The sequence below is a fragment of the Oncorhynchus gorbuscha genome, unplaced genomic scaffold, assembly GCF_021184085.1.
Source record: "Oncorhynchus gorbuscha isolate QuinsamMale2020 ecotype Even-year unplaced genomic scaffold, OgorEven_v1.0 Un_scaffold_447, whole genome shotgun sequence".
Taxonomy (NCBI): domain Eukaryota; kingdom Metazoa; phylum Chordata; class Actinopteri; order Salmoniformes; family Salmonidae; genus Oncorhynchus; species Oncorhynchus gorbuscha.
Window position 1 is genome coordinate 408551 of NW_025745291.1, and position 16657 is coordinate 425207.

The 16657-nt window shown below is 45.0% G+C and overlaps 1 protein-coding gene across 2 annotated transcripts in view; it reads right to left on the bottom strand.

The window, feature by feature from the left end:
• Window positions 1-2372: 2372 nt before the first annotated feature.
• The window catches only part of LOC124018237 (putative methyltransferase DDB_G0268948), a 212118-nt gene continuing 197833 nt past the window's right edge, over window positions 2373-16657 (bottom strand). Inside the window, exons 5-6 of one of the 2 annotated variants that reach the window (XM_046333499.1) lie at window positions 3355-3492; window positions 2373-3053 (exon numbers count right to left, since the gene is read on the bottom strand). In XM_046333499.1, the coding sequence (XP_046189455.1) occupies window positions 2951-3053; window positions 3355-3492 (241 nt within the window). In that variant the 3' untranslated portion in view covers window positions 2373-2950. The remainder of the gene's footprint in view (window positions 3054-3354; window positions 3493-16657) is intronic. The other variant, XM_046333500.1, reaches the window with a different exon arrangement.

Here is a 16657-nt window from a genome sequence, read left to right on the forward strand (position 1 = left end):
CAGTTTTATCTCCATCTCTTCATTCAAAGACTCAATCATGGACACTCTTACTGACAGTTGTGGCTGCTTTGTGTGATGTATTGTTGTCTCTATCTTCTTGCCCTTTGTGCTGTTGTCTGTGCCCGATAATGTTTGTACCATGTTTTGTGCTGCTACCATGTTGTTTTGCTACCGTGTTGTAGTCATGTTGTGTTGCTACCATGCTGTGTTGTCATGTGTTGCTGCCTTGCTATGTTGTTGTCTTAGGTCTTTCTTTATGTAGTGTTGCGTCGTGATGTGTGTTTTGTCCTATATTTATTTATGTATATTTTTAATCCCAGCCTCCGTCCCCACAGGAGGCTTTTTACCTTCTAGTAAGGCCTTCATTGTAAATAAGAATTTGTTCTTAAGTTCTTAACTGACTTGCCTAGTTAAATAAAGGTTACATTTTTTTTAAATATTTCAAAATGAATTAAAGCCTGGGCCAAGAGCTATAGCAATACGGCCGCTGTCCACTCCCTGTGGAGAAGGTGTGATCTATTCTGTACCCAGCTGAACTGTTCACGTGGTGTGTGTGAGTGTGTGTGTGTGTGCGCGTGTGTGTGTGTGTGTGTGTGTAAAACAGGCCAGATGGACTTGATAAGTGAAACCTCACAGTAACATCCCACCTACAGTGGTATTGCCTTAAGGAATGTACAGAGATGAAGCCTAAATGAGTACACAGCCTAAAATAGCCTTATAACACCTTACAAACACTGTCACCTATTGAGACAAATCTAATAGAGTGGTAAGTGATTGTAATTAGTTATAGGAATGCAATCAGAAAACATTAGCCAGTGAGTTTGCAATGTTTGATTGAATCATTAGGAATGTAATGGATGTGTGATGACCACCTGTGGAGTGCACATGCATTGGTCCTTATCAGTATCGTCATGGTGACTGACCGACCTTGTTGCTAAGCATTTGGGTATCAGCGTTCCATGTATTAGCTGTCATGAGTAAGATAATTACTTCTGAGATTGGTATGGAAAGCAGACCCTGGTGACTTAGGGAGAGAGGAAGAAAGTGAATACAATGTAAAGTGATAGTGAAAACATCCCAAGACCTGACCCCAATGAATCAGGAGAACCACTCGCAAGGAGCTGATTCATAGCTATTTATAGGTCCTCTCCTCTTCCACAATAAGAAACCCACCGTCTCAAACCCACATCATCAACCAGAAAGCCCTCTGGCTCCCTATTGCCCCTGTCTCAGCTGGCTTGCTGTCAGCTTGGCTATATGATCATTAAGGTGGTCCCAGACACTAGTCCCAGACAGCCACAGGCAGAGACTAATAGCCCGGTAATACTAAGTTAAAGTAACTCTAGTCCTTAGAGAGGAAGATGGTACGGTGGGCATCTGACATTACATCTGAAGAGGAGAAACAGAACTGAGATAAAGGACCTGGGGTGTATTCAATAGGAACGAGCAAACAGGCCCAAACTGGGAGGGAAAAACCTGAACTAAAAGTTGTTCTACGGTGTGCACTAATGAATACACCCCTATAGTTTCTGGGAAGCTTCTTCAGAGAAGGCTTGATGAATGCTTCCATGTTGAGGCCTGGAGTCAGAGTTTAGTGGGTCAGGTATACCCACATGGGCTATGAGTTGGGGCTATAAAGTGGGACTATGAGTTGGGGCTATAAGGTGGGTCTATGAGTTGGGACTATGAGTTGGGGCTATGAGGTGGGACTATGAGTTGGGGCTATGAGTTGGGGCTGTGGGGTGGGACTATCAGTTGGGGCTATGAGGTGGGACTATGAAGTGGGGCTATGAGGTGGGACTATAAAGTGGGACTATGAGTTGGGGCTATGAGTTGGGGGCTATGAGTTGGGGGCTATGAGTTGGGGCTATGAGGTGGGGCTATGAGGTGGTGCTATGAGGTGGTGCTATGAATTCTGGCCATGAGTTGAGGCTATGAGTTGTGGTTATGAATTTGGGCTAGGTGTTGGGGCTATGAGTTGTGGTTCTGAATTTGGGCTAGGTGTTGGGGCTATGAGTTGGGGCAATGAGTTGGGGCTATGAGTTGGGGCTATGAGTTGGGGCTATGAATTGAATTCGGGCCATGAGATGGGGCTATGAGGTGAGGTAGGGAAAGTATTACTTTATTCTACCACTAGGGGCACCATATGGCATTTCAGATGGGGAGACCTCACTACTGTCAGAGACTGACTCCTGTCAGGCAGGATCTCAGTCCTACTCCTCTGAAAACACATGCACACACACACACCAGCCTCAACACTCAGAGGGACACCGAGGGAGCATGTGTGAGCGCATCAGACTGTGTGTTCAGAACGCAAACCACTGTAATTACCAGTTACAGTTCATTCTACAGTAAACCAGAGAAGACAATTGTATTTTAACAAGCTGTTTCTTTATAAAACAAGAAATGGTTGAGCTCATCGGGTATCCAGACTATTCTGAAACATCGTAAACATCTTCTTTAGATGGTATTTGGAGTTCATGTGGGTTCACTTTTCATTTTGACTTTGATGGACTAATGATTTAAGTTGCATTGTAACACGTGGTCTTATTTGTTGTAATGTGTAACCTCTCTTTTAGTGATGTCATTTTGCCATTAGATGCAGAAAACCTCAAGGGAAGAGACTGTGGGGTTTGCTGCTTCTTTGCCCCAGATCAGGCTGCAGCAGGTTTGCTGCTTCTTTGCCCCAGATCAGGCTGCAGCAGGTTTGCTGCTTCTTTGCCCCAGATCAGGCTGCAGCAGGTTTGCTGCTTCTTTGCCCCAGATCAGGCTGCAGCAGGTTTGCTGCTTCTTTGCCCCAGATCAGGCTGCAGCAGGTTTGCTGCTTCTTTGCCCCAGATCAGGCTGCAGCAGGTTTGCTGCTTCTTTGCCCCAGATCAGGCTGCAGCAGGTTTGCTGCTTCTTTGCCCCAGATCAGGCTGCAGCAGGTTTGCTGCTTCTTTGCCCCAGATCAGGCTGCAGCAGGTTTGCAGGCCAGCCAGTAGAAATACTTGATCACCACTGTGATCTCTGTGTCTGGATTCGACTCCCCCATCTCAGACAGCAACCTCGGCCAGAAGAGGAGGAACAGAGTGAGTGACAGTCAAAGAAGATGGTCATCAGCACACTGAGATTTTCTCAGAGATGAGAAATTCAACTCATTTCAAACCAATCATTGTGTTCAAATGTTTATATATATAAACCTATAAGCAGATAAGTCTCCCCTCGTAGATAGTTGCTTCCAGTGTTCATAATGTAATAGAAGTGTGCAGACAGTAGTTTGCAAAAATAAACATGGTGTAGACATTGCTAAAGGCACATTCAATTTAATTCCAACCGGCAAATCATTTTGATCACCTGTATGCTGAAGCTCACCTGTTCCTGAAGTCCTGGGAGAACCTGTGAGCTTCCACTGGATCGTGCTTCAGCAACGCCCGATAGCTAGAGAAGGTCTCCACCATGCCGATGTAGCCACTCAGAGGCATCGGTCTCCTCATCCGCAGACACTCATGCCTAGAAAGAGCAACACAAAAATACTGAACAAAATCAGAATACTATTTTATGCTAAGCTAGGCCAGGCTATTCTATGCTAGGCTAAGCTATGCTATTCTGTGATACTCTAGACCAGGCTATGCTACGCTAGGCGATGTTGTGCTAGTATACTAATATTCAGGGCAATCGTAAAGTATTCTGACCCCTTGACCCCTACACATTTTATTCAATTACAACCTTACTCTAAAATATATATTTTTAAAATATATTCAGACCCTTTAGTCAGGACTTTGTTGAAGCACCTTTGGAAGCGATTGAGTCTTCTTGGGTATGCCGCTACAAGCTTGGCATACCTGTATTTGGGGAGTTTCTCCCATTCTTCTCTGCAGATCCTCTCAAGCTCTGTCAGGTTGGATGGTGAGCGTTGCTGCACAGCAGTTCAGGTCTGGGCTATGACTGGGCCGCTCAAGGATATCCAGAGACTTGTCCTGAAGCCATTCCAGCGTTGTCTTGACTCTTTGCATAGGGTCTTTGTCCTGTTGGAAGGTGAACCTTCGCCCAAGTCTGAGCAGGTTTTTTCTGTTCATCTTTCCCTCGATCCTGACTAGTCTCCTAGTCCCTGCCACTGAAAAACATCCAAACAGCATGATACTGCCACCACCATGCTTCACCGCAGGGATGGTGCCAGGTTTCCTCCAGAAGCGACTCTTGGCATTCAGGCCAAAGAGTTCAATCTTGGTTTCATCAGACCAGAGAGTCTTGTTTCTCACTATTTGAGAGTCTTTAGGTGCCTTTTGGCAAATGCCAAGTGGGCTGTCGTATTATATATTTTTTAAATTGAACCTTTATTTAACTAGGCAAGTCAGTTAAGAGCAAATTCTTATTTACAATAACAGCCTACCCCGGGCAAACCTGGACAGCGCTGGGCCAATTCTGCGCCGCCCTATGGGACTCCCAATAACAGCCGGATGTGATACAGCCTGGATTCAAACCAGGGTCTGTAGTGATTCCTCTAGCACTGAGATGCAGTGCCTTAGACTGCTGCACCACTCGGGAGCCCCATGGGTCTTTTAATGACCAGTGACTTCCATCTGGCCACTACCATAAAGGCTTGATTGGTATAGTTCTGCAGAGATGGTTGTCCTTCTGGAAGGTTCTCCCATCTCCACAGAGGAACTCTAGAGCTCTGTCAGAGTGACCATCGGGTTCTTGGTCATCTCCCTGACCAAGAGCCTTCTCCCCCGATTGCTCAGTTTGGCCGGGTGGTCAGCTCTATGAAGAGTGGATGGTTCCAAACTTCTTCAATTTAAGAATGATGGGGGCCACTGTGTTCTTGGGGACCTTCAATGCTGCAGAAATGTTTTGGTACCCTTCCCCAGATCTGTGCCTCGACACAATCCTGTCTCGGAACTCTACAGACAATTCCTTCACCCTCATGGCGTGGTTTTTGCTCTGACATGCACTGTCAACTATAGGACCTTTTATAGACAGGTGTGTGCCTTTCCTAATCATGTTAAAATAAATATAAATGACCACAAGTGGATTCCAGTCGAGTTGTAGAAACATCTCAAGGATGATCCATTAAACAGGATGCACCTGAGCTCAATATCATAGCAAATGGTGGGAATACTTATGTCAAGATTTGCAAAAACGTCTAAAAACGTGTCTTCGCTTCGTCATTGTGGGGTATTGTGTGTAGATTGCTGAGGAATTTTCATTTATTCAAACCATTTTAGAATAAGGCTGCAACATAACAAAATGTGGAACAAGTCAAGGGGTCTGAATACTTTCCGAAGGCACCGTGTCCACGGTAGACACAGAGCCAGATATACAGTAGACACAGAGACAGATATACAGTAGACACAGAGACAGATATACAGTAGACACAGAGACAGATATACAGTAGACACAGAGACAGATATACAGTAGACACAGAGACAGATATACAGTAGACACAGAGCCCAGATATACAGTAGACACAGAGACAGATATAAAGTAGACACAGAGACAGATATACAGTAGACACAGAGCCAGATATACAGTAGACACAGAGCCAGATATACAGTAGACACAGAGACAGATATACAGTAGACACAGAGCCCAGATATACAGTAGACACAGAGCCAGATATACAGTAGACACAGAGCCCAGATATACAGTAGACACAGAGCCAGATTTGTCACAGAGACAGATATAAGTAGACACAGAGACTGTTTGTAGTAGACACAGAGCCCAGATATACAGTAGACACAGAGCGAGATATACAGTAGACACAGAGCCCAGATATACAGTAGACACAGAGCCAGATATACAGTAGACACAGAGCCAGATATACAGTAGACACAGAGCCAGATATACAGTAGACACAGAGCCAGCAACATCTACAGTAGACACAGAGCCAGATATACAGTAGACACAGAGCCAGATATACAGTAGACACAGAGACAGATATATAGTAGACACAGAGCCCAGATATACAGTAGACACAGAGCCAGATATACAGTAGCAGTCTGGATACCGTGGCTTTTCAGCAGCACTCACCACTCTTTGTCTGGGTACGGGCATGAGTCATACATCTGTTTGTAGAAGGCCAGATCCCAGTGTACCTACTTCATAGAAGGCCAGATTCCAGTGAACTGCACTTAATAAAGGTAGATCCCTGTGTTTCCTTACTTGAAGAACCGGCACACTTCATAGAAGGCCAGATCCCAGTGTACACACTTCATAGAAGGCCAGATCCCAGTGTACACACTTCATAGAAGGCCAGATCCCAGTGTACACACTTCATAGAAGGCCAGATCCCAGTGTACACACTTCATAGAAGGCCAGATCCCAGTGTACACACTTCATAGAAGGCCAGATCCCAGTTTACACACTTCATAGAAGGCCAGATCCCAGTGTACACACTTCATAGAAGGCCAGATCCCAGTGTACACACTTCATAGAAGGCCAGATCCCAGTGTACATTGAACTCAGAGAGTGTTACATTTAACCCTTTCACAGAGTACATATGAGTCCCAATTATCCAGTGTTAAACTGGTTCATTTAACACTGAGATAGTGGGACCTCTATACATAGTCAGTTGGTCAGTTGATTGTATGTGATGTTGTCTCTATCTGGAGCAGCCTACTATTTTTAATGATCTTATCAATGAAATCAATCAATTCCTCTGTAGTTTGTTATCTGACCTGATGACAGATGTCAGTCAGAGTGTGGGAGTGTTGTCCGTACTCCAGGTCCATGTCCAGGGTATAACTGACCAGGGCCAGACACCCTCTGGGCTTCAGCAGCCTGTCTGCCTCCTGGAGGAACCGTGGACGGTGGAACCAGTGGGCCGCGGTCATGGAGGTCACCAAGTCTACCTCGCCGTCAGCGAACGGTAACTCCTCTGCAGGACACTGCCTGTGGGGTTATGGGAGATGTGAGACCATGTCTGCATGCTGACGAAAGGGTCACACATTTGGGATGTTTAACTGGTGACCTTTGGACCTCAACGTGTCCGAGTTAATTATGTTACTAGTTCAAACTACAGGGATGTTTCAATGGGGGACGGTATCAAAAAACAGGATAATTACATCTAAATATGAAGGAATGAATGAATACTTTATTGTCCAATAGACACTGTTGTCTGCCAACAGTAGCAACCTTCCTGACAGACATATAACACATCACAATACATACAACACTTCACTTATTAAAGTATGACCTTGGACGAGACCTTGATCCTTGTTCGGACAACAAAGCAATTCCCGCCCACTATCCTGCGTGCCCCTCCCCCTTCTTACCTGTAGAAGATATTTGGGGCGCTGCTATTGGCCAGAGCCACCTCCAGCTGGGCGGGGCTGATGTCTGTCCCAATCACCTGGGTAAAGTGAGGGGCCAGTAGGAGTGTCCCCTGTCCCGAGCCACAGCCCACGTCCACGGCAAGGTCAAACGGCCTTCCTTTCTGAAGTGACAATAACGTCGGAAGTCAGTGGTATATCAGCTTTATATCAGAGTTATATCAGCTTTATATCAGCTGTATATCAAAGTTATATCAGCTTTATATCAGCGTTATATCAGCTGTATATCAGCTTTATATCAGCGTTATATCAGCGTTATATCAGCTTTATATCAGCGTTATATCAGCTTTATATCAGCGTTATATCAGCTTTATATCAGCGTTATATCAGCTTTATATCAGCTTTATATCAGCGTTATATCAGCGTTATATCAGCGTTATATCAGCGTTATATCAGCTTTATATCAGCTTTATATCAGCGTTATATCAGCGTTATATCAGCTGTATATCAGCTTTATATCAGCGTTATATCAGCTTTATATCAGAGTTATATCAGCGTATATCAGCTTTATATCAGCGTTATATCAGCTTTATATCAGCGTTATATCAGCGTTATATCAGCTTATATCAGAGTTATATCAGCTATATCAGCGTTATATCAGCGTTATATCAGCTTTATATCAGCACTATATCAGCGTTATATCAGCGTTATATCAGCTGTATATCATATCAGCGTTATATCAGAGTTATATCAGAGTTATATCAGCGTTATATCAGAGTTATATCAGAGTTATATCAGCTTTATATCAGCGTTATATCAGCGTTATATCAGCTTTATATCAGCGTTATATCAGCGTTATATCAGCTTTATATCAGAGTTATATCAGCTTTATATCAGCGTTATATCAGCGTTATATCAGCTTTATATCAGCGTTATATCAGCTGTATATCAGCTTTATATCAGCGTTATATCAGCGTTATATCAGCGTTATATCAGCGTTATATCAGCGTTATATCAGCTTTATATCAGCGCTATATCAGCGTTATATCAGAGTTATATCAGAGTTATATCAGCGTTATATCAGCTTTATATCAGCGTTATATCAGCTTTATATCAGAGTTATATCAGAGTTATATCAGCTTTATATCAGCTGTATATCAGAGTTATATCAGCTTTATATCAGCTGTATATCAGAGTTATATCAGCTTTATATCAGCGTTATATCAGCTTTATATCAGCGTTATATCAGCTTTATATCAGCGCTATATCAGCGCTATATCAGCGTTATATCAGCGTTATATCAGCTTTATATCAGCTTTATATCAGCGTTATATCAGCTTTATATCAGCTTTATATCAGCTGTATATCAGCTGTATATCAGCGTTATATCAGCTTTATATCAGCTGTATATCAGCGTTATATCAGCTTTATATCAGCTTTATATCAGCGTTATATCAGCTTTATATCAGCTTTATATCAGCGTTATATCAGCTTTATATCAGCTGTATATCAGAGTTATATTAGCTTTATATCAGCTTTATATCAGCGTTATATCAGCTTTATATCAGCTATATATCAGCTGTATATCAGCGTTATATCAGCTTTATATCAGCTGTATATCAGCGTTATATCATATCAGCTTTATATCAGCTTTATATCAGCTTTATATCAGCTGTATATCAGCTGTATATCAGCGTTATATCAGCTTTATATCAGCTTTATATCAGCTGTATATCAGCTGTATATCAGCGTTATATCAGCTTTATATCAGCTGTATATCAGCGTTATATCAGCTTTATATCAGCTTTATATCAGCTGTATATCAGCGTTATATCAGCTTTATATCAGCTGTATATCAGCTGTATATCAAATGCTGTATATCAGCGTTATATCAGTTTATATCAGCTGTATATCAGCTGTATATCAGGTTATATCAGCTTTATATCAGCTGTATATCAGCTGTATATCAGCTGTTATATCAGCGTTATATCAGTTATATCAGCTGATATCAGCGTTATATCAGGATATCAGACTTTATATCAGCTGTATATCAGCGTTATATCAGCTTTATATCAGCGTTATATCAGCATTATATCAGCGTTATATCAGAGTTATATCAGCTTTATATCAGCTTTATATCAGAGTTATATCAGCTTTATATCAGCTGTATATCAGAGTTATATCAGCTTTATATCAGCGTTATATCAGCTGTATATCAGCTTTATATCAGCTTTATATCAGAGTTATATCAGAGTTATATCAGCGTTATATCAGAGTTATATCAGAGTTATATCAGCGCTATATCAGCGTTATATCAGCTGTATATCAGCTGTATATCAGCGTTATATCAGCTTTATATCAGCTGTATATCAGCGTTATATCAGCTTTATATCAGCTGTATATCAGCTGTATATCAGAGTTATATCAGCAGTTATATCAGCTTTATATCAGCTGTATATCAGCTGTATATCAGGGACTATATCAGCTGTATATCAGCGTTATATCAGCTTTATATCAGGGACAGATCACAGTTATATCAGAGTTATATCAGCTGTATATCAGAGTTATATCAGCGTTATATCAGCTTTATATCAGCTGTATATCAGCGTTATATCAGCTTTATATCAGCGTTATATCAGCGTTATATCAGCGTTATATCAGAGTTATATCAGATATCAGCTTTATATCAGAGTTATATCAGAGTTATATCAGCGTTATATCAGAGTTATATCAGAGTTATATCAGATATCAGCTTTATATCAGAGTTATATCAGATATCAGGGATATATCACAGTTATATCAGCGTTATATCACCGATATCAGCGTTATATCAGCGTTATATCACAGTTATATCAGCGTTATATCAGCGTTATATCAGAGTTATATCAGCTTTATATCAGCAGTTATATCAGGGATATATCAGCAGATATCAGGGATATCAGCAGATATCAGCGATATCAGACGTTATATCAGGGATATCAGACAGAGATATTATATCAGCGTTATATCAGCGTTATATCAGCGACATATCAGCAGATATCAGAGTTATATCAGAGTTATATCAGGTTATAGAGAGCGTTAGAGCGTTATATCAGCGATATATCAGCGTTATATCAGCGTTATATCAGCGTTATATCAGAGTTATATCAGTGTTATATCAGCTTTATATCAGAGTTATATCAGCGTTATATCAGAGTTATATCAGCTTTATATCACCGTTATATCAGAGTTATATCAGCGCTATATCAGCTTTATATCAGCGCTATATCAGCTTTATATCAGCTTTATATCAGACTATATCAGGGATATCAGCGCTATATCAGCTTTATATCAGCGTCATATCAGCGTTATATCAGCGTTATATCAGCGTTATATCAGCTTTATATCAGAGTTATATCAGCGTTATATCAGCGCTATATCAGCTTTATATCAGCGCTATATCAGCTTTATATCAGCGCTATATCAGCTTTATATCAGCTTTATATCAGCTTTATATCAGCTTTATATCAGCTTTATATCAGCGTTATATCAGCTTTATATCACCGTTATATCAGCGCTATATCAGCTTTATATCAGCTTTATATCAGCTTTATATCAGCTTTATATCAGCGTTATATCAGCTTTATATCAGCGTTATATCAGAGTTATATCAGCTTTATATCAGCGTTATATCAGAGTTATATCACCGTTATACAGTTTGTGAAAAAAAAAATTATGCCATTAAATCCAGATAGGCACAATTACAGCAGACAGACGATTAGATCAGTTTGGATTTACACAGAGAACCATTTTTGACAAAAACAGAGACAGGGAAGAGACAGGGGCAAACTACATTCCCTGAGCAGGGACAGAGACAGACACCACACACGAGACACACACAGGGACACACGACAGCACAGCACACACAGAGACAGAGACACACACACAGACACAGACACACAGGGACAGACACAGACAGCAGGGACAGAGACAGAGAGCACACACAGAGACAGACACAGGGACAGAGACAGAGAGCAGGGACAGAGACAGAGAGCAGGGACCTACCATATTCTCCAGAAAGCCAGGGATCTCTGCAGAGTTCCTGGGGGGGACACCCTGACCTCAGGTAGGAGGCTGCAGTGCTCTTTGCCCTCAAGAGCGACGGTGAGCCATGTTGCCGTGCTGTTGCCGTGCTGAGTCAGAATGAGAGAGAGAGTTCTGAGGACACTGACAACCTCTGGGACACTAACATCAGACACAGAGGTTGTTAATTAACCACCAGGGCTTCGTCCCAAATGATCCCTCCTTCCTCCCAAAGTGTGCACTTGTTCACTTCCCTTTGCTAATTTCAAAGGAAATATAACAGGTATAAGAAACACTGGGAAAACCCCTCAAGCCCTTTTCTGCACCAATACAATGTGTTTAGATCTGTGGTAGTGAACGAGTGCAGGGAACAGTGTACACTTCAGGAGAAAGGAGATAGAGGGATGCAGGGATAGAAACCACACTATTTTGCTGGGACTTCCTTCGGAGGACAGAAGAGGTCAGGGATTAGACAGAGTATGTCCTGAGGAGCTGGAGCTGGGACTGGGGACAGACAGAGAGAGACAGAGAGCAGGGACAGAGACAGAGAGAGACAGAGAGCAGGGATAGAGACAGAGAGCAGGGACAGAGACAGAGAGAGACAGAGAGCAGGTACAGAGACAGAGAGCAGGGACAGAGACAGAGAGCAGGGACAGAGACAGAGAGCAGGGATAGAGAGCAGAGAGCAGGGATAGAGACAGAGAGCAGGGACAGAGACAGAGAGAGACAGAGAGCAGGGACAGAGACAGAGAGCAGGGACAGAGACAGAGAGCAGGGACAGAGACAGAGAGCAGGGATAGAGAGCAGAGAGCAGGGATAGAGACAGAGAGCAGGGATAGAGACAGAGAGCAGGGACAGAGACAGAGAGCAGGGACAGAGACAGAGAGCAGGGATAGAGACAGAGAGCAGGGATAGAGACAGAGAGCAGGGATAGAGAGCAGAGAGCAGGGATAGAGAGCAGAGAGCAGGGATAGAGAGCAGAGAGCAGGGATAGAGAGCAGAGAGCAGGGATAGAGAGCAGAGAGCAGGGATAGAGACAGAGAGCAGGGATAGAGAGCAGAGAGCAGGGATTTGTAAGTCGCTCTGGATAAGAGCGTCTGCTAAATGACTTAAATGTAATGTAATGTAAATGGATAGAGAGCAGAGAGCAGGGATAAAGAGCAGAGAGCAGGGATAGAGAGCAGAGAGCAGGGATAGAGAGCAGAGAGCAGGGATAGAGACAGAGAGCAGGGACAGAGACAGAGAGCAGGGACAGAGACAGAGAGCAGAGAGCAGGGATAGAGAGCAGGGATAGAGACAGAGAGCAGGGACAGAGACAGAGAGCAGGGACAGAGACAGAGAGCAGGGACAGAGACAGAGAGCAGGGACAGAGACAGAGAGCAGGGACAGAGACAGAGAGCAGGGACAGAGACAGAGAGCAGAGAGCAGGGATAGAGAGCAGGGATAGAGACAGAGAGCAGGGACAGAGACAGAGAGCAGGGACAGAGACAGAGAGCAGGGACAGAGACAGAGAGCAGGGACAGAGACAGAGAGCAGGGATAGAGAGCAGAGAGCAGGGACAGAGACAGAGAGCAGGGACAGAGACAGAGAGCAGGGATAGAGACAGAGAGCAGGGACAGAGACAGAGAGCAGGGACAGAGACAGAGAGCAGGGACAGAGACAGAGAGCAGGGACAGAGACAGAGAGCAGGGATAGAGACAGAGAGCAGGGACAGAGACAGAGAGCAGGGACAGAGACAGAGAGCAGGGATAGAGACAGAGAGCAGGGACAGAGACAGAGAGCAGGGACAGAGACAGAGAGCAGGGATAGAGAGCAGAGAGCAGGGATAGAGACAGAGAGCAGGGATAGAGACAGAGAGCAGAGAGCAGGGATAGAGACAGAGAGCAGAGAGCAGGGATAGAGACAGAGAGCAGGGATAGAGAGCAGAGAGCAGGGATAGAGAGCAGAGAGCAGGGATAGAGAGCAGAGAGCAGGGATAAAGAGCAGAGAGCAGGGATAGAGAGCAGAGAGCAGGGATAGAGAGCAGAGAGCAGGGATAGAGACAGAGAGCAGGGATAGAGAGCAGAGAGCAGGGATAGAGACAGAGAGCAGGGATAGAGAGCAGAGAGCAGGGATAGAGAGCAGAGAGCAGGGATAGAGAGCAGAGAGCAGGGATAGAGAGCAGAGAGCAGGGATAAAGACAGAGAGCAGGGATAGAGACAGAGAGCAGGGATAGAGTGCAGAGAGCAGGGACAGAGACAGAGAGGGGATAGAGTCAGAGAGCAGGGACAGAGACAGAGAGCAGGGATAAAGACAGAGAGCAGGGATAGAGACTGAGAGCAGGGACAGAGACAGAGAGCAGGGATAGAGACTGAGAGCAGGGACAGAGACAGAGAGCAGGGATAGAGACAGAGAGCAGAGAGCAGGGATAGAGACAGAGAGCAGAGAGCAGGGATAGAGACAGAGAGCAGAGAGCAGGGATAGAGACAGAGAGCAGAGAGCAGGGATAGAGACTGTTATGCAGGTGAATGAGGACCCAAAAGCGACTTTACAGAAACAGAGTTTATTCCAAGTCAAAACAGGAATACTGAAACCCTCTAGACAGTAGAGGGGAACAACTGAAGATGCGACCACAGACTGCAGGTCGCTTTGGGAATTCCATTCGCAGGCCGTAGCTGATCTAGACACCTGCTCACACGCAGCATCTGAAGAAGGCAAAAAACATGACAGGACGGAACGAGGACAAGAACAGCGAACATCAAACAAGGATCCGACAAGGACAGAAGCGGAAAACAGAGGAGAAATAGGGACTCTAATCAGAGGGCAAAATAGGGGACAGGTGTGAAAGAGTAAATGAGGTAGTTAGGAAAATGAGGAACAGCTGGGGGCAGGAACGGAACGATAGAGAGAGAGAGCGAGAGCCAAGGGAGGAGAGAGGGGATAGAAAGAGGGAAAGAACCTAATAAGACCAGCAGAGGTTGAAACGAATAGAAGGGGAAGCACAGGGACAAGACATGATAATCAATGACAAAACATGACAGTACCCCCACTCACCGAGCGCCTCCTGGCGCACTCGAGGAGGACCCTCGGCAACGGAGGAAATCATCAATCAAAAGAGACAGAGAGCAGGGATAGAGACAGAGAGCAGGGATAGAGAGCAGGGACAGAGAGCAGGGACAGACACAGAGAGCAGGGAGAGAGACAGAGAGCAGGGATAGAGAGCGGGTTGTGGTGGATGGGAGTGGAGAGAGAGTTGGTCAGGGTGGTGGTGTTGGGAGTGGAGAGAGAGTTGGTCAGGGTGGTGGTGTTGGGAGTGGAGAGAGAGTTGGTCAGGGTGGTGGTGTTGGGGCAACTGGGGGTGGTCAGAGGTTCTGTGGTTCACCACAACATAAACTTGCAGGCTAATCTTGAACTTAGAAGTATTTTTCTATTGTGAAGTGTCGTGAGAAACAGGAGAACCTCCTCTTCTGCATGTGTGCATGTTCGTGTTTGTGTTGTGGTTATGCGTTCGTGTGTGTGTGTGTGTGTGTTTGATGCTGTGACCTTTCCCTCTGACCTGGCTAGTGACCTTGTTATCCTCCCAGGTTTAATTACCAGTCACAGCGGTGGGAATGGTAATCAGAGAGGAATTAGAGTCTGTGGTTGGGTGGGGGGGGATCAATGTCCTTCAGAGGGGGTAGTCCAGGGAGAGTCAAATTCCCACATACCCAGCACATACACACACACACTCAAGAACCTAGCACACACAAAGTCAGAGCATGTTCTATCTTTCCCAATTCCATTCCAGCCTTGTTCTGATAGTTCAGACTCAGATCTAGATTCAAGTGTTTTTGGACCGACACAGATCTACAGAACTATAACCAGAACCTCTGAACAGATATTGAAATGGAAGAGGCTCGTCTTCACAGGAGTTCCTCTTTAACACGCCACATACTGCTTGGAATTAGGTAAGGAACTGATTAGGTATTGATCTTCCAGAGAGCCAATTCCTATCTATTTATTCAGGAGGGGGTGGATAAGGACCTCCACCCAGGCCAATTGGAGCAACTCCTACCTCACCCTCAGGCCAAAACCAGGAGCAACTCCTACCCACCCTCAGGCCAAGGTTGGAGCAACTCCTACCCACCCTCAGGCCAACATTGGACAACTCCTACCCACCCTCAGGCCAGGGACAACTCCACCCACCCAGAGGCCAATTGGAGCAACTCCTACCCACCCTCAGGCCAAAACCAGGAGCCACATTCCTACCCACCCTCAGGCCAAGGTTGGAGCAACTCCTACCCAACCTCAGGCCAAGGTTGGAGCAACTCCTACCCTGACCCTCAGGCCAAACCAGAGAGCAACATTCCCACCCACCCTCAGGCCAAGGTTGGAGCAAGGACCTCCCACCAAAGGCCAGGTTGAGCAACTCCTACCCACCCTCAGGCCAAGGTTGAGCAAGGGACCTCCACAAACCATGTGCAATGAATAGGTATTATGTCAGGCCTAGACAGGGACATGTTTTCCAAAACCATTGAGCTGTCCATTCTCCTTCAGGTCCTATTGAAGTGTTCATGTCCAGACAACGCTAATGTTTTTAACATCTGGAATGTCCCTGTTTAAATCCATTTTATTTTCATTGTTTGCTCATACATCTTGAGGAGAGGCATACAAAACAGAGAGCCACATTCCCACAGTCCTACACTCTGACAGGGACCTCCACCAAACCAGAGAGCCACATTCCCACATACCTTCGGTCCTACACTCTGACAGGGATCTCCACCAAACCAGAGAGCCACATTCCCACATACCTTCGGTCCTACACTCTGACAGGGACCTCCACCAAACCAGAGAGCCACATTCCCACATACCTTCGGTCATACACTCTGACAGGGACCTCCACCAAACCAGAGAGCCACATTCCCACATACCTTCGGTCATACACTCTGACAGGGACCTCCACCAAACCAGAGAGCCACATTCCCACATACCTTCGGTCATACACTCTGACAGGGACCTCCACCAAACCAGAGAGCCACATTCCCACATACCTTCGGTCCTACACTGACAGGGACCTCCACCAAACCAGAGAGCCACATTCCCACATACCTTCGGTCCTACACTCTGACAGGGACCTCCACCAAACCAGAGAGCCACATTCCCACATACCTTCGGTCCTACACTCTGACAGGGACCTCCACCAAACCAGAGAGCCACATTCCCACATACCTTCGGTCATACACTCTGACAGGGACCTCCACCAAACCAGAGAGCCACATTCCCACATACCTTCGGTCATACACTCTGACAGGGACCTCCACCAAACCAGAGAGCCACATTCCCACATACCTTCGGTCATACACTCTGACAGGGACCTCCACCAA